The 23,523-nt window shown below is 37.9% G+C and overlaps 1 protein-coding gene across 12 annotated transcripts in view; it reads right to left on the minus strand.

The window, feature by feature from the left end:
* The window catches only part of CHD9 (chromodomain helicase DNA binding protein 9), a 225,627-nt gene that overhangs the window by 34,281 nt on the left and 167,823 nt on the right, over positions 1–23,523 (minus strand). For all 12 annotated transcript variants that reach the window (XM_059152717.1, XM_059152723.1, XM_059152721.1 and 9 more), the window contains 8 exons: positions 18,567–18,677; positions 13,615–13,811; positions 12,839–13,038; positions 8,748–8,907; positions 8,220–8,309; positions 2,610–2,713; positions 1,997–2,114; positions 1,143–1,200 (listed from right to left, as the gene is read on the minus strand). In XM_059152717.1, coding sequence (XP_059008700.1) covers positions 1,143–1,200; positions 1,997–2,114; positions 2,610–2,713; positions 8,220–8,309; positions 8,748–8,907; positions 12,839–13,038; positions 13,615–13,811; positions 18,567–18,677 — 1,038 coding nt within the window. The remainder of the gene's footprint in view (positions 1–1,142; positions 1,201–1,996; positions 2,115–2,609; positions 2,714–8,219; positions 8,310–8,747; positions 8,908–12,838; positions 13,039–13,614; positions 13,812–18,566; positions 18,678–23,523) is intronic.

The raw sequence follows: 23,523 nt of genomic DNA on the forward strand, positions 1-23,523 counted from the left end.
CTGTTTCTTCCACAATTCTTTTTCTTTTTGTTTCTTTCTTTTTTTTTTTTTTTTAAAGATTTTATTTATTTGTCAGAGAGAGAGAGGGAGAGAGAGCGCGAGCACAGGCAGACAAGAGTGGCAGCAGAGGCAGAGGGAGAAGCAGGCTCCCTGCCGAGCAAGGAGCCTGATGTGGGACTCGATTCCAGGACGCTGGGATCATGACCTGAGCCGAAGGCAGCTGCTTAACTAACTGAGCCACCCAGGCGTCCCTTCTTTTTGTTTCTACTAGATACCTCAGGGTTATTACTAGCCTGGGACCTTTTCTATAATTATATTTTTGGTTCGAGAGTTCCTGGTCCACGCAAATGATGTAAAAGAATCAAACTGTAAGCTCAAGAGAAAGCACGCCTATAGCTATGATATCTCAGAGGAAACAATTTTTTCCCTAGCCAGTGCAGATGAAGTTCCTTGCTGTTGCCCTAGGCTGTTTGTCAGAGAGTACCGCTCTCTGAGGGTTCTCACTGTACGCAGGATCTCCATCCTCATTGCCACACACTGGCCCGAGCCCTCTCTAGTGAAGCCCTTTGGCCACCAAGACCAGCACACCCTACCTGATAGCTACGGCACCGTCGAGTCCTTTCCTATGCCTTCGTATTATAGAATCCCTCATCCCTTTTCACATCCTTGCCTCACGCCACAGAGTATTTTCACCCAACTCTGCCTCTTCCTTTTGACATTCTATAAGCAGAACACTCAGAACTATGCTTTAGCAGCTCAGAATTTCTCTAGGCTCTACCCTCTCTTTTTAACCCTTTATGTAGGTCTAGTTTTCATCTGTTTCTGGGTACTTTCAGTGCCTACTTCTCCCTCGGCTTCCGGGTTCTGTCCCCGACACTGTGTACCTAGCTCCTAGTGGTGCAGCATGGGGGCAAGCTCCATTTCATCCACATGTCCACCTGGCCTCCCGTGTGTCTAGCAGGGAGATCAGGCATACTCTGAAGGACTGTTTGTGATGACCGTCAGCCTAAGTGGATCACTGATTTAGCTAACCTTCTGAAGGACAGAATTATGTATAAGGAAAAACATATGAAGGAAAAGCACACAAAAGAAACCATGGAATCACCAGAAATGAGGACTTTAAAGCTGGATCCAAAGCATACCTCTATATCATCTTTAAAGAGAGCTGGGGCAGGTTTGTATTCTGGATCTTCCACATCCCTGTAGAAATACCAACAGATGCTACGATTATTGTGCTGGACTTAAAATTTCTCCTGAAAGGACAAATGTGGAGTCTTGTTGGAAGGACTTTTTAGCATGTTTTCAGGCTGAAATTTTTCTTCGTTAACCTAAGGACCCCGAGTCACAGCATGAAGACATTATATGGCAAGTCAGAAGAAACCTGCTTCTAACTGACTCTTACTACCAAGCTCGCTTTTAAATGTGGTAATATTAACTTCAACCCAGTCCCCTCCTTTTCCCTTTTGGTGAGAAAACAAAGATAATAAAGACCTTATAACATTTACAATAAACAAACATCCCATTTCTCTTCATTTGTAATATTCTTTGTCTTCTTCCCTCTAATGCCCTTAGAACTTAATGGCTTTCATGGCCACGACTGTTAAGAATAGAAAAATGAAGGACTCACCACAAGGATGGGTATGAGGCAGGTGGAGTCTTTTTCTTGATCACACCATTGGATAAACACTAACTTATTAGAGTTTCATTAAGTCTTAGATTGTAAATTCCAATTCCCTTACTACTACTTTTTCTTTCTTTTTAGATTTTGTTTATTCACTTGACAGAGAAAGACATGGCGAGAGAGGGAACACAAGCAGGGGGAGTGGGAGAGGAAGAAGCAGGACCCCAGGATCATGACCTGAGCCGAAGGCGGACACCGAATGACTGAGCCACCCAGGTGCCCCACTACTACATTACTTAAAGATACACATAAGCAACAGAACATACTGCTGCTGACAGAGATACACAGAGAAATCAAGTCCCCGAAGTCACATACCCATCCATATAATCATTTGCCCTCTGTTCCGCAGCGACTGCTTTCTCATCAGGTTTTCCCACTCTTTCCAAGAAGCATAATGCTGGGTCTGCTCGGATGGTGTTATATTTTTCATAACCTGGAGGGATCACCAATTATGAAAGTAAAAAGGATAAGAAAAAAGATAGTTGAATATAAGAATTACTCATATTTACAGTAGGTGATGCTCCTGGACAAAAGGGACCGTATATTAAAACAGTACAGGGTAAGGCAGGTGTTCTAGAAATTATCACCAAAATATTATGTGGTCTGGCATAGGTATATTTCAAAGTTTAGACTGAATTTATAGTTAAAATGAAAAAGAGGAAAACTGATCATACATAATACACTTACATAAGAACTCTTCCTGAGGGGAAGTTAGTGAGACTTCTGTCCAGGAGGGGCAGGTCATGTAGGCCACCCCCTTCTGTGAAAAAGTATGGGGACTGACAGACAAAATTTGGTTGTTTGTGCTTTACATGGTATGTATAATAACATCAGTGCTACTGGAATGATGCTATATGTGGAAATTGTGAAACTGAGAGAATTACATTATACACAGAAGACAACTCTACCTACCTTCCTTCTCACTTACCATGTTTAAAGACTCCAATAAGAAGTGACTTATCAGCATCAAAATCCCACCATTCAGCAGGAACTTCTGAGTGGTCTGGTTCTGGGACCCAAACATCAATGTCACTTAAAAAAAAAAAAATCACAATACATGGCACTATGAATTATTACAAACAAGTCAAAGAGGAGGCAAACTTTACCTAACCTGTAAAAAGCATTATGGCTTTTAAGAAAAAGACATTATGATTTTATTTCATTGATTTTTTTCCTTATTTTCCACAATTACCATCAGTTAAAATTACAAAGTTGTACAAGATCAACACAGTTACTAAAAAAATGAATTAATATCCTTAACCTCAACAAAAGACATTTTTCAACAGGTTTACTTTAACTCTTAAGGAATCACACTCTTTCCACTGATTTCCTTTATACATAAAAGAAGTATTTTATGGGAGAGTACAGTCTTATGTCAGCAAACAGCTTGACAAAAATCAGCTGGTTCAAATATTTCATTTTGTATATGAGGAGACTGGGGCCCTAGATGGGCAAACTAATTGCTTTAGGCTGCAAAACAAGTCCTATGTTTTCTAGACTGCTACTAGTAAGAAAATTCCACTGACAAATTAAGCATTGCTTACAAGTGGAGGAAAATGGCAAGTTTTGGATTCATAATTTGACTAAAACACTCAAAGTGCTATTTTTATGCTGTATATAAATATCATGCCTAAAAATGACAATATGATAAAGCACTAGAATGAACTATAATAAATCCATAATACTTTGGTAATTTGGCTGTTTTCATGAGTATTAAACAACCACTAAAGTGCACTTACAATTCTGCAAACATAACTTTCTTTGCTTATCATTTGAAATTATTATTTTCCCAGGAAGCTTTTATAATAACACATACATCACCACTAAAAATGAAAATATGCCATGCAGAGGACTGAAATGTTTACTTTTGTACATAGTGATTCACGTTATTGTCTCCCTTAGCCTACCTAGCATATATAGCTAACATCTGACAATAATTAATTAGCAAATAGGTATCATTTTTACACACACACACACACACACACACAAACACACCATTCTTATATTTTATTCAACAAAGAAGGCAGAGGGGTACCTAGGTGGGTCAGTCAGTTAAGCATCTGACTCTTGATTTTGGCTCTGGTTATGATCTCAGGGCTGTGGGATCAAGTCCCACATGGGGCTCTATGCTCAATGGGGAGTCTACTTTTTCTCCTTTTCCCTCTGCCCCTTGCCCCCTCAAATAAATAAATACATCTTCTTAAAATTTTTTTTATCTATTTGAGAGAGACAGAAAGAACAAGCAGGGGGAGGGGCAGAAGGAGAGAGATAAAGGAGGGGCTAGTTCCCAGGACCCTGAGATCATGACCCGAGCAGATGGCAGATGCTTAACTGATCCACCTAGTTGCTCCAGTAACTAAATCTTAAAAAAAAAAAGCCAGGTAGAGATTGGTTGGGATAAATTATCTTGGGAAATCAAATTTTCTTTTCTTTTCTTCTTTTTTCTTTTTTTTTGGGAAATCAAATTTTCTAGTTGGGAATTTAGCTATATGATATATGTGAATTATCAATTTTCAAAGAATGAAGATAGAACATAAAAAAATTAAGTAGAATTTCATCTCCTAGTCTTAACACCAAAATTTCATGTTAATAAACAGGCCTATCGTTCTGAAAAAATGGGAAGTTTCCTACTTAAAATTAAGTTGTGTAGCAAAAATTCATTTGTGAGTTCACAAATTATATTTGGGAACTCAAAATAAATTTTCATATAGAAATAAATTGATAAATGGTCAATATGTTCCTGAGCACGCCCACAAGAACCCGATATTTAGCTACTAATACAGCAGAAATAAAAGAGAGTGGCAATGAAAACAGAAGACTTACAAGTCCTGTAAGTAAATAAAACACGAAGTACAGATAGGAAATTACTTTTTGTTTTTCATAAGTGTTTACCAGCAGAAAAAAGTTTTTAGTCCAAGGAATACGGAGAAAAGGATGGAGACATTTTTCTAGGTTCTTAAAGAAAATCTCTGCACTTAAATGAACATCTACCTTTAATTTTTCTTAAAAAACAAAAGGGTTATCATTACAGTATTTTCTAGCTTACTGTAGGAAAATAGAGAAAGAGTGATTTTCCTGGGATACAACAAAAGCTTAAAAGGTGATAATGAAAAATACAGTTAAAGAAAGTATTTATTTATTTATTTATTTATTTATTTTTTTTTTTTTAAAGATTTTATTTATTTATTTGACAGAGAGAAATCACAAGTAGATGGAGAGGCAGGCAGAGAGAGAGAGAGGGAAGCAGGCTCCCTGCTGAGCAGAGAGCCCGATGCGGGACTCGATCCCAGGACCCCGAGATCATGACCCGAGCCGAAGGCAGCGGCCCAACCCACTGAGCCACCCAGGCGCCCAAGAAAGTATTTATTTTTGATTGATTCCCTGACCAGAACTAAAGAAAGCATAAAAACCCAAAGATGAAGGCAAGAGGAAACAAAATGGGTCACGTAGTTGCCCTCACCGACCATCAGGTGGCACTCTAAGCCCAACACACTGGAACGATCGTCAGCGGTGGAAAGATTTCCAGCTCATAAAGAACATATACCCACCCAGGGTTCCAGTGTAAGTGCCAAGTGCATGCAAATGTTGGTTAACTGCTAGGGAAAGGAACACAAGGTGCATGTGCTCCTGTGGTTGATTTCTGTTTTTAAAGATTCAGTTCATGTTTTGTCTCTTGCAAAAAGCCGCCTTTAACTTCCCCAGACTAGATCATTGATGCAAAATATATTTGAACAGCACTCATTATGTGCCAATAATAGAAATAATTGGGCAGACACTCCCTGCTCCTGTGAAGAGGTACCCGCAATACTGCATGGTGAGTGCTGTGACAGTCGACCTTGGATATGTGCCTGACCCGGCCTTAAGAGGCCAGGAAAGGCTGAGCTGACGCCAGATAAGCATTGGCGGGGGGATGGGGGGGACTATGGAGGCAAGGGGGGAAAGAAAATATTCCAGCAAGGCTGCAAACGCCTGGGGTATAGTACAGAAATAAACTGACACCGCAGAAAAGACGACAGCATCCAAAAAAAGGAGGTGACAAGAAGAGGGCACCTATGAGAAGACATTTAAGAGACAGGTTGAAGAGGAACTGCAAAGCAGCAAGCAGAAAGCTAGAAAGAACCTCTCTCTACAGGTGAATGCTATTACAGAAGCATTTTTAAGAAGAGGGAAGTGGTCAAGAAGGGTAAAGTAGGACAGGGGCACCTGGGTGGCTCAGTAGGTTGTGCGTCTGACTGTTGGTTTCGGCTTGGGTTGTGGGATCGAGCCCCATGTCAGGCTCCATGCTCAGCGGGGAGTGTGCTTGAGTGTGCTCTCTGCCCTTCACCACCACTCTCAAATAAATAAATAAATCTTAAATAAAAAGAAAAGGGGGAGTAAGAAAAACACTATAATATATCCATGGGTTCAGCTGTAAGAATATTGGTGACTCAGATGTTAAGCCTCTGCCTTCGGTTCAGGTCATGGTCTCAGGGTCCTGGGATTGAGCCCCGCATCAGGCTCTCTGCTCAGCAGGGAGTCTGCATCCCCCTTCTCTTTGCCTACTTGTGATCTCCCTCTCTCTGTCAAATAAATAAATAAAATCTTAAAAAAAGAAAAAAGAATATTGGTGAGGAACTTCTTGGAGTAGGTGGTGAAGTGAGGGGCAGAGGCTAAAGTGTGGTGGGGAGCACGTCGTAAATGGGAGAGGAGAAAAAGCAGACACAGATACAGGAGTCTGGCTGTGAAATCAAGGAGAGTAATCGTGTGGCAGTGTGAGGAGATACTGGATCCAAAAGTGGGGTGTGTGTGTGTGTGTGTGTGTCTATGCTGAGGGAGATGTCAACATGTGAAAATCCAAACGAGAAGCCAGAGTGGGGGAGATTAACAAAAGGGGAAAATGTAGGGTTAATTCACAGAATGTAGTTTCTAGGAAATCACAAGTGGATAGGATCCCATCAGGCCAAGGGAAAAAAGGAGTCATTTAGTCAACAAATATTTACTGGGTGTTATACGTCCCAGATTCTAGGAGCTGTGAAAACAAAGATCAGTAAGATGAAAGATAGCGTATTTAACCTTCAAGAGGCTTCAACTATAATGGGAGAAGAAAAGACACACAAATAAATATAACTTTAATAGGCACCATGAATGAGATGAAATAAGGTCAAGCAGTAGTGAGTGACTAGGGGTGGAGGCCAGGGAGGGCCTCTGGGAGGGGGTAAAACGTGAACTGAGGCCTGACCAGAGACAGGTCTGTAGAAGACGAGTGTGAGAGCATACCAGGAGGCAGAGCCCAGAATGAGCCTGACACACCAGGGAGACAGAAACACCAGCGTGGCTGCAGCATCGTGGAAGAGGGACCGAATGAAGGAGGTGGTCACAGGTTATGTAGGGCCACAGGGAGCACCGATTTTATTCTAAGAGAAATGAGAAGAATCTGGAAGGAGAGGAGTGCCATGACCTGATTTTCGCTTCAGAAAGATCACTCTGGCTGCTGTGTGAAGGTCAGCCTGTAGAGAGGAGGCAGAGAGACCCAATTAGGAGGCCGCTGCAAAAGTCTAAACGGGGCATAGTGGTGGCTGGCACCAGAGGTTTAGCAGAGGATGTGGTGAAAAGTGCTCAGATTTGGGCGTACACTGTACTTTGCAGAGCTCACAAGTCCTCTTGGGGGATTTAAGGGGAGGGGAGGCATCAAGAATGGCATCCAAGCATCTGGGTGGTCCGTTGAGCAGGATGAAGAAGGCCTGTGTGTGGGAAGGTGGGAGGAAAAGGGCTGGGGGTGGATCTGGCGAGCCAGGGAAACTCTGGGATGGCAATCTGACCAGCAAGTGGGAATATCAGGAGGCAGCTCTCAGATTAGAGCGCTAGGATGAACACCTAAGTTTGAGAGTCGTCTGTTTCTTGACCAGATTTGGTCTGATGAGACTGCAGGAGTTTACTGAAGGAGAGTATAGCCGAGAAGGAGAGCTGAGGGCAGAGCTCCTGGACAATCCAATGTGAGAACCAGGAGAATGAAGAGGAAAGACCAGCGAAGAAAAAGGACACCTCGTGGGTAAAGCTGCATGGATGCCTACAGAAGACAGTGTTTCAAAAAAGAAAAAAAGTTTAAAAAAAAAAAAAAAAGGACACAGCATTGCAAGAAGGGAGACATAGAGTAAGGAGCTTAGAGACCAGGGCGTCGGACAGATCGTATGTGGACATAAAAGTCAGTTGCCATAAAACCTCTTCCCACTGGATTAAGAAGGCAGAGAAAAAATGAGCACAGAAAGGTTAAGTTACAGATTTGGCGGCAGGAAGCTTACTCCTACTGCTGCTGCTGCTGCTGCTGTTTTTGTTGTTGTTGTTATTATTATTATTATTGTTATAGCTTTTAGTGACAGAGCCTAAGACTGAGACTAATGGAGGAAAGGCTGTAAATTGGCAAAGGTGAATTCTCTACATTTGGTGGAATTTTCTTCTTGGGAACTTCACTGAATAAAAAGCCACTTAATGTACAATTTTCTGGTCCTATAATTTTTGCCTCATCATGTTACTGAAAATGCCAGCAGGTTATTTAATTTACCTTGCATCGACTCCATCAAATACTTTCTGACACTCGTTTCCAATGACTTCTTGCTTTAGATAATACAGCATTCTTACACGAAGCAAAACCCTAAAAGTGAGGGAAAAGAAATCAAAAACACAAAGATATTAATCATTAAAGAAAATTCATCCATGAGGTTAAAATTGGAAAAGAATTTTTATACAGAATTTTTATAATTAAATAATAATTATTTCTGATTAAATAAATCTCATTACTACCATATATAGTAAAATAGGTTTCTCCAAAATCTTCACAATCATCATAATTTAATATCCAAGTAAGATATAATGAGATCATTTGGAGGCCAGTTTTATTTCTCTCTCTGTTGATGAAAACAGTGACACAAGAGGTACCATGATTTGCTGAAGGATACCCTGTAAGATTAAGATTAGGATTGGTCCTAGACCACACTGTCTCTGTACTCAAAATCAGCATGCTTTAAGATTTTTAATAAATTCAGAAATATAAACTTTTAATGAGTTGTGTTAAAAACACCCTACTACCTACTTATTACAGTGGTGTTTTATATGTTTTTTGTATCCTTCGTCTTGAAGTAGCTGCTCAGGATTGTATTTTCGAAGCCATTCTGCTTTCTGTATATCAAATGAGCTTGTCTGAGTCTTCACTTTCTTCCCTTTTCGACCCCTGGGTACAGGGGCTGACAGGCCTGTTAAAATGAGAAGACACATGAAATCAGGGATAACTTGTATAAAGGTTTGTAATTTGAAACACAAGAAATTTTTTTTCAACACAAGAAATTTCTGGAGACTTTCCAGAGGTCTGTGCAGGCTCTACAGAGATCTTAACATATTAAGTAACAATGCTGACCCAATCGCAAGGTTAAGTCAATGTGATAACAGTAGACACATATTAACAGTTTCCCCCTGCAAGAACCCAACAATTCTGTATCTGAAATTAATCATTCTAACTTACTTTTTGTTCCAAAACACATCATTTTTTTTCCAGATGTAAAAACCAAAAAGCTCAGCCTGTCCCTCTGCTTTACTTTTAGCTTCCCTAGTTATAAAATAGTAAGTTTTGGCCTCCTGATTTTCAAAACTGGATTAGGTTTAATCATTGTGGGTTCTTGTTTAAGAGAGCTAATTCATTTCTTTGAACCCTTTGTGAAATATTTCTTTGTGTGTTTGTGTGTATGTGTGTAAGATTTTAAGCAATCTCTATACCCAACGTGGGCTTGAACTTAGAACCCCAAGATCAAGAGTCACATGTTCGGGCGCCTGGGTGGCTCAGTGGGTTAAGCCACTGCCTTCGGCTCAGGTCATGATCTCAGGGTCCTGGGATCGAGTCCCGCATTGGGCTCTCTGCTCAGCAGGGAGCCTGCTTCCCTCTCTCTCTGCCTACTTGTGATCTCTGTCTGTCAAATAAATAAATAAAAATCTTAAAAAAAAAAAAAAAAGAGTCACATGTTCTACTGACTGAGCCAGCTGGGGACCTGTAACATTCATTTTTTTGAAGATTTATTTATTTGAGAGAGAGAGAGAGAACAAACAGAAGTGGGAAGAATAAGCACAGGGAGCGAACCCTCAAGCAGACTTCCTGCTGAGCACGGACCCCCCCCACCCCCCGCAAGGTGGGTCATAAGATCATGACCTAAACCGACACCAAGAGTTGGACAGTTAACCGACTCAGTCACCTACGTGCCCCTGAAATAGTTCAGAAATACAAAGTATTCTTACTCTTAATCATAACGTATTCCATATCTGGTCCGTTTTTCATTAAAGGAAGTAAGTACACAGTGAAGCCCAACTCACTCTTTCCTTCCTAACTCACTATCCTGAGTTTGTCTAGTCATTCCATGTCCGTACGTGTGAGTTGGAGGAATATTTAAGTTTTCAGACATTATATAACACAAGCAATTCGGCAACTTGTTGATTATGTTGGTATCTTTTTGATATTTATACTTGCTGACTCATGAGGCTATAATTTATCTATTTTCCTGCCATGTAAAAATGTACCGCACGACTGTCACTGCATGTATACCACTGCTTACCTATGAATCTTCAACGACACTAGAGCTATTTCACTTACAATTTTTAACAATTACTAAAAAACACACTTTTGATTCCTTTCAGTTCGTATCTCCTATATCTTTTCCTTGCTATACTCCACCAGCTAGGAGTTTCACAATGGTAAATAGAAGCTTGATGTGGACTTGTCCATTTCTTCCTAAAATTTTGGCAATTTTGTATTTATATTTTGAGACTATTTTCTTTAGTGTATGAAGTTTGTACTTGTTATTTCTTCTTCTTTTTTAGGGGGGAGGGACAGCCAGGCACCCCCTGTTATATGTTCTTTTATGGATCTCTTTTTTAACCTAATCAATGCCTTTCACCTTAAATTGTACTTTATACTCTGTTACTACAAATACTGTTCTATAGTCCAGTCCTCTTCTGCTAACGTGAGATTTAGTTCTCTCTGGTTGCCTGAGTTAGTAGCCACTCACCTATTTTCTTCCAAAATTGTGTTGCTATTTCCTCTCCCCCTCTCGCTCTTCTTTTGAGGGTTTATGCCTATTTATTTTTTAATCATGGAATTAAGCATATTCAAATACAGACAGAATAATATGACAGATCACTATGTCCCATCATCCAACTTTAATAATTACCAGCTGATGGCAAGTTTGTTTCATCCATACCCTGTTCACTCCCCAACCTTCCACATTATTTTGAAGTAAATCTAAGACATCACTCATTTTGATAATAAACATCTGAGTATCTCTTAGTGATAGTACATGGCCTCCTTTTAAAAAAACACCATGACTGGCCCTAAGAAATGCAATAATACTTCCCTAATACTTGATATTCACATTTACTATTATCTAATAAATAATAACAATAATTTAAAAACAACTCTGGGTTGTTGGTCTTAGTCAGGATCCAGATCAGGCCCCCACACTGCAACTGGCTAAGGACTCGCAAATATTTTAGGTGATAGCAGGGTTGTCAGTTTCAGTACTATTGGTATTTTGAGCTGCATCATTCTTCATCATAGGAGGGTCTTTGCCCTCTTGGCCTCTACCTACTAGATGCTAGTAACATGCTCAAAGCAGTGACAACGCTGAATGGTGGCAGGACTGGGTGCAAAATCATGTCTGGTTGAGAACCACTGGTTTATAGATAGCCTCTCTATCCAACCCTTTTGTCTGTTGAGGAAACTAGGACTTTTGCCTGTAGAATAGATCAAGCGTAATGCCTTAATTTTTTTCTCATTATTGACATGTAAGTGGAGTTTCAAGAGTGATACACTTGTGTCAATCTTCCGTCTTTATCAGAAGTCCACTCTTCACATTACTAATTTCACTGCCCCCTATTAAGACAGCCTCCAGGGACCACCCTAATTCAAAACAGGTGCTTTCTGTTCTTCTCCATCTCAGCACTTACTTATTTCACAATGCTTAGCGCATTCTGAAATTATTTATCTACTTTCTTATTATGTCTATCTACCTGGCTGGAATGGAAAGTTCCTGAGCTCAGGGGTCTTGCTTCTTCTTCTCTTCTCAATACCTTGCACAAGAAGCATATAGGAGGCACTGTAGCAGGTATGTGTTGATTAAATAGAACAAAACTGTAACACAAATTTCAGGGCGTAGTAATCTTTTTTTATCTTTACAGAAAATTCAATTACTTTATGCTCTGAAAGAATTACTTCAAGCAGCAAAGAACATTCTATTAGAAACGATGTAGAGAAAAAATGCTTATATATGTATCTCTGACACAACTGTAAATTGGTACAGCCATATCTGGTGGCAAATTAAAGTACTGATGAAAACTTAAAATGTATATCAATGTTTCCCAAATTTAATATACATACTAATTGCGAAGAAACTTGTTAAAATGTAAGTTCTTTTTTTTTTTTTTTTTTTTAAGATTTTATTTATTTGACAGAGAGTAGACGGAGAGGCAGGCAGAGAGAAGGAGAGAGAGGGAAGCAAGCTCCCCGCTGAGCAGAGAGCCTGATGCAGGACTCAATCCCAGGACCCTGAGATTATGACCTGAGCCGAAGGCAGCGGCTTAACCCACTGAGCCACCCAGGCGCCCTAAAATGTAAGTTCTGATTCAATAAGTGTGCTGCCTAAGATTCTGTATTTTGAAGAAGCTCCCAGGAAATGCTGATACTATCAATCCCCAGACTACATTTTCGGTGTTAGGGATGTATAAATGCTGTACCTCAACAATTCCATTTCTTGGTAGGTATCTCAGTGGAAAATTTGTTCGCCATGCAGAAGGAAAACTGTCCAACAACTGGGGATGTCCTAAGTGCCCGTCATTAAAGCAGATGCTAAATAATTAGCTACAGGATGTCGGCACTACGAACTACTAAAAAGGAGTTTTAAAAATGAGATGGATCTACATGATGACAGACGGGAAGACCGTGTGATGAAGAGCTGCAGGTAAAGCTGCGTGGAAAACCCAACCAAACTGAGAAGTTGGCATTTTCTAAGTTGGAACTTGCATGGAGAGGGAAGTGTAAGGGTTCTGTAATGTTATCTATAGTGTTTCCATATTTTACAGGGTACTATGGTAAGTGCTACCTACATAACCAAAAGTAAATTTGCAAAGAAGCAAGAATCTTCTTACCTAGGTGATTCTGTAGCTCTCGTGTCTGCCCATCTTCCGTTGGAGTAATGAGATCCCATATGAAGCCTTTAATTTTCTCATCTCCTCGGTAGTGAACAAGGCAATATGCTAAAAGGGCTCGGCAAATTATTTCTACATCGTGCTCGTTCAGCTGTCTTTTAAAACGGCCGTGAGACAGAATCTCTCTCCATCGGCCCCATCTGGTTAAAAAAGTATATTTACATTAATATTGAGTCAAGTTCTACAGAAAACTGCCCACATGTTGGCATGAAAACCCCACATATTATCATTAATAGGATTTATCTAATAAAGCCTTCCTCCCACCTCTGTGAGTAAAATGCAGAGTCATGGGAGAGTGATTTCAAGTGTATCTTATTCAGTAATGGATAACAAGATTATCCATTTAATATTACTAAATATGCAAGTCTCAGAAGAAGGAATTTGACTTCAGTGATACATTTATAATTTACAACTTAAGGATATTCCATCATTCTGCTAATAAATATATGTTAAACATAACAAATTTAGGGTACTTTAAACAGATTTTATTGATTCTAACAAGATAAAAAATACAGTAGAATATATTATATGTTTTCTGTAACTTCATATAGCATACTACTAACAAGAAACATTAAAAATAGTATTTTAATTGGGGAGGGTATGTGCTTTGGTGAGTGCTGTGAAGTGTGTAAACCTGGTGATTCACAGACCTGTACCCCTGGGGATAAAAATATATGTTTATAAAAAATAAAAAATTTAAAAAAATAGTATTTTACCCATAAACTAGAAGATTTTTCTCTACTCTAAAGCATTCAGTTCTTCCATAGCCATTGGAACGGTCACAGGGTCTCCGGAGTTTGGGCTTTTCATCTCCTTCACTTTCGGCTTCAGATAATTCAGCCAATTCATCTTTTGTGGCACTAAAGGGTCTTGTTTGCTTCCTAATTCTTGGAGTGTCAATAACCAAGCTGTTCTGTAAAATTTAATAGGTATTACTTGATGGTCATTTTACTATTTTGCTTACAATGGTGTTTTTACAGTTTCACCTTTCAAATGGTACAGAGAATAATTATAAAAAGCCAGAAAACAGAAATTACTAACAATTTCATCAAGCTACCAAATCAACTTAAAAATTTTTATATTCCTTTATAATCCTTATTATCATATGCATAAAATATTGTGACTTTACAGTCACAGGATGAAAAGAATTTGGTATCTGGCTTTATTATTAAAATGAGTTATTGGGTTATGCTTCTATAATAACTATAAAATATATTATTAAACTACATTTATGCATCTTAATTTTCCTTATTTAATTTGTGGTTTAGATTGTTTTCAATTTTTTAAAAATAAATAATGCTCAAATAAATCTTTGTTAACCTTACTTTATCCCAGAGATAAATCCCAGAAAGGGGAAATATCCAGGACTGAAATATTGGTCAAAGGGTATAAATATTTTATAGATCCAGAAACATGTTTTAGTCATTTCCAAAAGTTAAATTAATATACAAAAAGCAAGGTAATAAGTATATAAACCTCATCATGTTCATTCCATTTAATTCATTCAAAACAACTTTTAAGGTGATATGCTTTTTACCTTTAATGAAAAGTTTCTAAGTTAGAAAGATATACTTTGAGAATATATAAAAGGTCTGCTTCTCCCTCAGTCTCATCCATTAATTTTAGAATTCATCAATGGCCCGTCCGCTGCCGTTATGGCTGTGGTAGGCCAATGGTAGGATTGTTTTCTTATTCCTTCTGTATCTTATTCTGTTAACTGACCTTCTTCAGTAAGAAAGAGTTGTCCCTTTGCCCTGCCCCAGCTTCTTTAAAAATTAAAATAAAAGACCAAACAAAACAAAACCCTAACTGTATTTTTTGAGTAAAATTTCAAACATCTTTTGCCCACAATCATTTGAGATTTTTTTGGTATGTTTCCTTTTTAAAGATTTATTTATTTGAGAGAAAGTGGGCAAACGCGAAGAGGGACAGAGCGGGAGAGAGAATCTCAAGCAGACTCCCTGCTGAGTGCAGAGCCCAATGCTGGACATGATCCCAGGGCCCTGAGATCATGACTTGAGCTGAAATCAAGAGCTAGACGCTCAACCGACTGAGCCATCCAGGTTCCCTTGATTTTGCTATGATTCTGATCACCTTATACTGGCTTTCATATAATAAAGATATTAACTTTCATGTACACTTCTGCTATAAATAAGTCTCACTAGTCTGACTGCCTTTCTGTTGTCCATTATATACTTCTTAGTCTTATATATGAATATGCCAATCATTTCCTTTGTGTTTTTTTATAGATTTATTTATTTGATGGAGAGAGACACAGCAAGAGAGGGAACACAAGCAAGGAGAGTGGGAGAGGGAGAAGTAGACTTCCTGCTGAGCAGGGAGCCCAATGCAGGGCTCGATCCCAGGACCCCGGGACCTCAGCTTAACAACTGAACCACCCAGGTGCCCCATGATATTTTTTTAATTTAGAATGTTTTCTCACCAAGTATTTGATAAAACAGAAATCTAGTTTTTCTATTCAAAAATTTTTATTTTATTTGTTGTTGTTAAGATTTTATTTATTTAAGAGAGAAAAACAGAGACAGAGAGCAAGCCAGCACACAAGCAGGGGGAGCAACAGAGGGAGAAAGAGGAAGCAGGCTCTCTGCTGAGCAGGAAGCCTGATGTGGGGCTTGATCCCAAGACTCTGGGATCACGATTTGAACCGAAGGCAGATGCTTCACTGACTGAGCCACCCAGGTGCCCTACTTTCAAAAAAATTTTTAAAAAATTCATCACAGGGCGCCTGGGTGGCTCAGTGGGTTAAGCCGCTGCCTTCGGCTCAGGTCGTGATCTCAGGGTCCTGGGATCGAGTCCCGCATCGGGCTCTCTGCTCAGCAGGGAGCCTGCTTCCTCCTCTCTCTCTCTGCCTGCCTCTCTGCCTACTTGTGATCTCTCTCTGTCAAATAAATAAATAAAATCTTTAAAAAAAAAAAAAAAATTCATCACAAACTGGAGTTTACTTGGCACGGAGTACATCACTATAATGTCCCCCCAGTGTTAAGTCAAAGTCCTAATCATGATTATTAAATAATTCCTTTTTCTCTAATACCATTTCTTTACTAAAACATATAATTTGATCTTTTTTCTGTTCTTTGTTCTTTGTACTTTTTCTCAATATCATGTTGTTTTAATTATGTTTCCCTTATAATATTTTAATAATGGCTTAACATGTAATAAACAACACTAGTCTGTCTTCTCTGTACTTAATTTTCAGAAAAACTTTAAAATTTTTGGTGAAATATAAGTAAGAAAATGTAATTATACAAGTATTAAGTAAATACATGCATACATAAGTTTAGTTATAAAGTGCTTAAATCTTCAGAGTAATCTTCAAGGCCCTATGCTATGACCCATACCTGACCCAGAGGTCAGAGACCTCTGACCTTGCCTATCACCTCCTCACTAACTGCCTACATTCCGCCACAATGTCACTTCTATTTCTGGAATACAACGGAGCTTATTTCCACCAGCAGCTCAATGCCATCCCCTGCACCTTGAAAGATTTTCTTCGAGTCTTTACATTGTTGGCTCTTTCTGGTCATTCAATCTTAGCACAACTGTCCCCTCAGTGACCTCCCCTGACCACCTGATTTCATGCTGTCACACCTCCCAGCATTCCCAACCATCTGACTATTCTATTCTCTTCCCTCTCTGATATCATCTTATGTATGTGTCTATTTCTGTCTCACCCACCAGAATCCGTAAGCTCTATCAAAGCAGTTGTTGATCTGTCTTGTGCACATGAGCCCTACTGTGAGAATGGTCCTTGACTCACAGTATGCTCTAGCTGCACTACTGCATAAATACATAGGAATGTCTGTGGGTTCCCAATATCTCCTTTTTTTTTTTTTTTTTTTTAAAGATTTATTTATTTGACAGAGAGAAATCACAAGTAGACAGAGAGGCAGCCAGAGAGAGAGAGAGAGGGAAGCAGGCTCCCTGCTGAGCAGAGAGCCCGATGCGGGACTCGATCCCAGGATCCTGAGATCATGACCTGAGCCGAAGGCAGCGGCTTAATCCACTGAGCCACCCAGGCGCCCCCCAATATCTCCTTTTGAAAAATCATAAATAAATATGCTATAAGCATCATTCCACATCTCCCTCTCTTAAAATTTAACTGTTTTGGAGGTCTTTCTGGGCCAGTAGTACATAGGGATATACATGATTATTTTTACTTATTGCATTAAATAGTAAAAGATGTATTAATCCTCTATCATAAGAAATTTAATTAGTTTGCACATTTTTTCTAAAACAAAGAATGTGGCAATGAGCATCACTGTACTGTATCATCACTGTACATGTACGATTTTTGCTGAAAGACAGGTTCCTAAAAGTCCATTTAATATTTTTGACAATTCATTTTTCCAGGGGAAGTTTAGATATCATTTGGTTATATGAAACAACTGTTAGCTTTTAATTTGGGTTGCATTTCTATGCTTATAAATTCTAAAAATGTTTAAAATATGTAGTTTTCAATTTCCAACGGAGAAATCTTGCAATTAAATTTGATAATTCACTTTACTAAAATCATACACATCTGTCAGTAGGTATACCCCTAAATGTTTTGTAACTTTTTTTCTACAGTGAATAGATGTTTTCTTCCATTGTATTTTTCTACTTCTATTAGTACTGATATTTAAGAAGACTAAATGGCATATTTATTTTTCATCCAGTTAATTCATTAAACTCATTTATTAATTTTGATAATGGCTTTAAGATTTCCCTGCCTTTTTAGGCATATAAACATGCATACCCAATGATGTTTTATAAATATCTTTTCAAATTTACTTATTTGTTCCATATAGAATTACTTCTATTTCTGAAATATATTAAGTAATAATGATGATGTATGGTAGTGGTGTTATTTCTCACTGTAAAGTTTTACATTTTAAAAGGCTGTTAAAATAGATCCCATGCACCAATGCTTAATATAAAATTCTTTTTTATATTCTTTTTTATATTATCTTGATAATTCGTAAGCTGCAAACACTGATTCCTACACAGTAATTAGATGTCTTATGAAGTAAACAGTTATGTTATTATCAGTTCTACAAACTGTTCTTTAGCTTTTTGGTCCTTTCTTAATTCTAAGGGAATCTCCTTTCATATCTGACTGATCATCATTAATGGGAGCAGACTCCAAGAAAACAAAGTTAAAGAGCAAAATCAAAGTAACTGATGATTTAAAGACATTTTAAAAATCGAAAAACATTGTACTTTTAAGAATATAAATATCCGGGGGCGCCTGGGTGGCTCAGTGGGTTAAAGCCTCTGCCTTCGCCTCAGGTCATGATCCCAGGGTCCTGGGATCAAGCCCCACATTGGGCTTTCTGCTTGGCCAGGAGCCTGCTTCCCTTCCTCTCTCTCTGTCTGTCTCTCTGCTTACTTGTGATCTCTGTCTGACAAAAAAAAAAAAAAAAAAAGAATATACATATCCGAACTTAAACTTCCCCTGCATTACCACCAATCACGGCAGATATCGGAGGTATTAAACTGAAGCGGTGTCTGGCTCAACAGGTGCTCATTTTAATACCGCACATCAATTTATTTATTCAGATAAATTTATTTCAGTAAGTACACAGTTGAATACCTTAAAATATTACAATAATAGTACCGAAGTATCCCAATAGGTAATTTTTTTTTTTAAAGGGAAAGAAATACTTACTCTGCCACTGATGGCATCTATATCTATTTCTGCCTTTTTAGCCCATTTTTGCCAGAAGTTGGGATCATCTAAGGAAATATCTGTCCGATTCCCAGATGCCACAAAGCTTGCCTGAAACACATAATGGCAGTTTCTTAAAATGTTATGACGCTTAGAGGAAAATCTACCACAGTATATTCACAACATCATCTCTTCACTTTTACTGGGGATAGAATATGAATTCATCATACACACATACATTTAAAAGATGTGCCAAATGGGATGGCCTGAAACGCAGCACAGCAAATGCTAAGGCAAAAGCCTCACTGCCAACACAGGCTGTGGATTTAGGAAAAGATTAAGTAAGTTATTACTTTTGTTTAGCTCAAGCTTTTGGTAAGTAAAGATCAAATCCTTTTGGTGAAGAAACTACACAGGACAGAGATATGCTTTCTAGAAACGCTATATGAGTATTAAGAAATTAGGTTAGCACAAGAAATTTCAAACCTGCTTGCCCCATACAGTTCATTTTCTGGTATACTACTTTATTTCTATCATATTTTTAGATAGATGTGCCTCCTAAAGAAAATGTAATACAGGATATGAGGGAAAAAAGTCACCATCTGTCTTTACATTAAAAATACTTTTCCTTACAACAAAAATACTGCATAGCCATTGTAAAAGTTTAAGAGATTACAGAGGAACAAAAGAAAAAAATAACTGATTTACTTTCTTAAATATTGTATAAATTATACAGTCTTTTAGTTGGAAGAAACTAGATATTTACAACTCAACACTGGAACTTAAAAACTAATAACCATTATTTGCAACTTAAGTTCCTGAAAACAGATATGCTACTTCAAGGAAAGTCATTAAAGTGCTTTATAAAGTGCTTTATAAAGAAGTAGTGAAGATACATGGTGCTTTAAAAAAGAAAGAGCCTGGAAAACGCATGGTAACACTTACAAGAATTAAAGGGAAGAATACAGTCACATAATTTTCAAAGGAGAATATAATTCGTAAATGGCTTTAAGATAATGACTAATTATCTGGGATATAATCAAATGATAAAAATCTTCATTAAAAAACCCATTTTGATGGAATTTTAAAATGCAGAAAATTACACATTAAAGAGATAATAAAACAGCTATAAACAAGCAAGCTATTTATGACATTCAAAAGAAGACTGGAACTCTGAAAATTTGAACACTGGAAAACCGATGATACGACGAATTACTGATCGAGATTATGACCTGAGCTGAATGAAATAAAGAGATGCTCAGCTGACTGCACCACTTAGGGGCCCTGATAATTTTATCTTTATTATTTCATTGAACTTAAAAGATTTTATTTATTTATTTAAAAAGATTTTATTTATTTATTTGCCAGAGAGAGAGAGAGAGAGAGAGCACAGGCAGGCAGAGTAGCAGCAGAGGCAGAGGGAGAAGCAGTCTCCCCGCCGAACAAGGAGCCCGATGTGGGACTCGATCCCAGGACGCTGGGATCATGACCTGAGCCAAAGGCAGCCGCTTAACCACCTGAGCCACCCAGGCATCCCAAGATTTTATTTATTTATTTATTTATTGGAGAGAGAGACAGAGAAACCAGGAGGCTGAGGGAGAAGAAGGCTCCCTGCTGAGCAGGGAGCCTGATGCAGGACTCGATCCCAGGACCCTGGGACCATGACCTGAGCTGAAGGCAGACGTTTAACTGAGCCATGCAGGAGACCCTATTTTTAAACATAATAAGTACTGTGGCTGTGTTGAAGAAATTTTCATAGATCTTATATATATGTTTGTATATATAATGTCTGGGATTTCCTTTAAAATAATATGAAAGATGGAGAGAGTAATGACGAAGCAAACTTGGCATGAGTTGATAATTGCTGATAAATGAAGCTAGGAGACAAGGGCATAGGTTTCATTATACCACTGTCTATATTTGTAGTCTGAATTTTAATATTGCACCTAACGAGTAGGAACAAAATTAAAATCCTAAGTGCTTCTTGCTGAACTTTAAGATTCTGTTCATGACACTGCTTACCAAGTAGTAAGTATGTTCCTTCCATCAAACATGCTTTTGAGGCTAGGTTATTAAGATGCTTGTGTACAACAAGTGGTGAAATATTATCCTGGATCCTTGTGAATGTTTATGGCAAAAGAGGCTTGGCAGATGTGATAAAGTTAATAATTTTTGAAATGGGGAGATTAGCCTGTATTATACAGGTGAGCCCTAAATATAATCACAACTGTCCTTATAAGAGGGAAAGAGGAAAAGACTTTTGTGACAACAAAAGCAGAGACTGGAATAATATGGTCACAAGCCACAAAATGCAGGCACTTGTAAAAGGTGGAAGAGATAACAAACAGATTCCCCCCTAGAGCATCGGAAGAAACCAGCCCTATTGACACCTTGAGTTTTAGCCCTACAAGACTCATTTTGGACTTCTGACATCCACAAGTATAAGAGAATAATTTGTGTTCTGGTTATTTGTTACAGGGGCAACAGGATATAATACAATGAGATACCTCTTAATGATAAACCACTCATTATACAAACTCATATCCAACTTAAAAAGAATACAGGCTAACTCGCCTAATGAAATGAAAAGTAGTAGCCCTTATCATCTGCATGACAATCAAAGTGTTATGATTGAATATAAGGAATAGACATTTAACTTTACTCAAGTAATTCCTAAACCATGAGGGGATGTCTACTTATTAATTCAGAAATGAATTTTTCTTAAGTGAGGACATAGGACATCCATACTTTCATTACTATAAACTCTTCAATTTCCAGAAACACTGAAAAGTTCACTGAAGTTCATAGGGTTTTATTTTATATTATAGTTTCATTGACACTTGCTTCTTGAGATTTAACAGATCTGGCAAATGAGCATCTGCTTTACATGGGCATTGAATACGAAAAGCCGTTAAAGAGAAACAATTAAATTTTTGAAATCAAGCTTATGGTTGCTAACCTTAAAATAATTTTATGTTGCAGTAGATAATTGCTTTTATTCTGCTACCACATAACTACTGATAATTAAAATAATTTGCCTGGAAGAAACTATACATCACAATTCAGTAGCTTCTGTTATATTCATTATAAGAAAAATGATATATTTATTTTTCAAATAAAATTTAAAAAAAAAAACTTCTAAAGAATTCTATTCACTATTGTTAAATGACATACAACTTATTTTGAAGATGACTTCCAAAATTCTCAAGGACTGTAATGAATGCCTACAGAAATAAAATTCCTATTGTAGAAGATGTCATCGTACAGGTATACTGATTACTTCCAAATGTTAAATCTTAATATCCTAATTCCTCTAAAAATATTTTTCTTTAAATGTTTTCCCTCAATCATTAAATCCTTTTATTATTTACAAGGGAAGACTTTTTATTTTTATTATTATTTTTAATTCTGTTATGTTAGTCACCATATATCATTTTTTTCTTTTTTTTTTTTTAAGATTTTTTCTTATTTATTTGACAGAGAGAGAGAACACAAGTAGGCAGAGCAGCAGACAGAGGGAGAGGGAGAAGCAGACTCTTTGCTGAGCAGGGAGCCTGACGTGGGCTTGATCCCTGAGATCATGACCTGAGCTGAAGGCAGAGGCTTAACTCATTGAGCCACCCAGGCACCTGCATCATTAGTTTTTGATGTAGTGTTCCATGATTCATTGTTTGCGTAGGGAAGACTTTTTAAATGCAGAAATCCATCTTCCTACATCAGAAGGTAGCAGAAGGACAGTGGGCGCCACAGAAGGGCCCTTACAAATAAGCAATTCACTGAAGCTTGATACATAGACTGCTTTGTTTTTGTGAATTAAGCGATTCAAAGTCTTGTTCTCTACCAGAAAATACAGAAATCAAATGAGAAAAATTTTCTCTATTTTTTGGGTCCACCTGATTGCCCTTACAAAAGTATCTCAAAACAAGGTTTAGGTGATAGAACCACTTACAAACGAAGCTACCAATACTGAGTTTCATTTGCTGGATAGGTACTAAGTCTAAATAAAGAGTCTTATTATGTACTCTGCATATATAGAGCTTTTCATAAAAAAAAACTTTGATAATGCAAAGAAAGACTGAAATTACTTCATGTATCCAAACCACTTTAAAACAATTAAACATAGAGGAAATCTTTGGAAATTCCAGAGAAAGCATAAAATACTATCAACTTTGCACCTTCGGTACCCCTGTACAGAGGTGCCGTATTCTAATATGCCAAATGTCCACCATACAGTGGCATTCGCTCACAACAGTGGAAATGAACAAATTCCAAGACAACTACAGGCAAACTCTCTGGACTTCCTCAACCACTGAAGTGCCTCTTCAGTCAGCCTTCTTTTCAAATACAAATTACTCCATGGTATGAGGGTTTTTCAAATAGAAATTTAAATGTTTAAGTATTTCACATTCTTACAGCACAGCTGGTTATGATTAGAGTATACTTGAATAAAATAATACTCATACAGCACTTTACTATAAAGTGGAAAAGGCCAAGCAAGATTATGATGCTCTCCTCTTTAAAGACAAGAAAGTCTCTTAAAGGTTAATTGTCCACGGTCACTCGGCTTATGAGTCAGAAATCAAACTCTAGTGTACTGGTTTTCCATAATGATTTTCATTAACACTGTACATGAGGAAACTTGGAATCACCTGTGGTCATTAAACACTTTACTCATGTCTACATTAATTACAATAGAAAAAAAAAAAAACCTTTAAGGAAAGTATCTCTAGGCGCAGCGTAACCAACAAAGGTGATTTCTGTACTATCTGCACAGTATGTTGACAACTTGGGTATAGCCAAGGAATCCCAAGTAAACAAGATTTCTCATGAAAGCAGTTAGAGTCCAGTGGTGACCAGTTGTAGTTCTCAGCCTTATTCTTCTGCAGTATTCTTTTTGTTTCCACAATACTACTTTCTTCTGATTTCTTCTCTGTGAACTCTCAAATCTGTTTCCTAG

Source organism: Mustela lutreola, chromosome 16, assembly GCF_030435805.1.
Source record: "Mustela lutreola isolate mMusLut2 chromosome 16, mMusLut2.pri, whole genome shotgun sequence".
NCBI lineage: Eukaryota > Metazoa > Chordata > Mammalia > Carnivora > Mustelidae > Mustela > Mustela lutreola.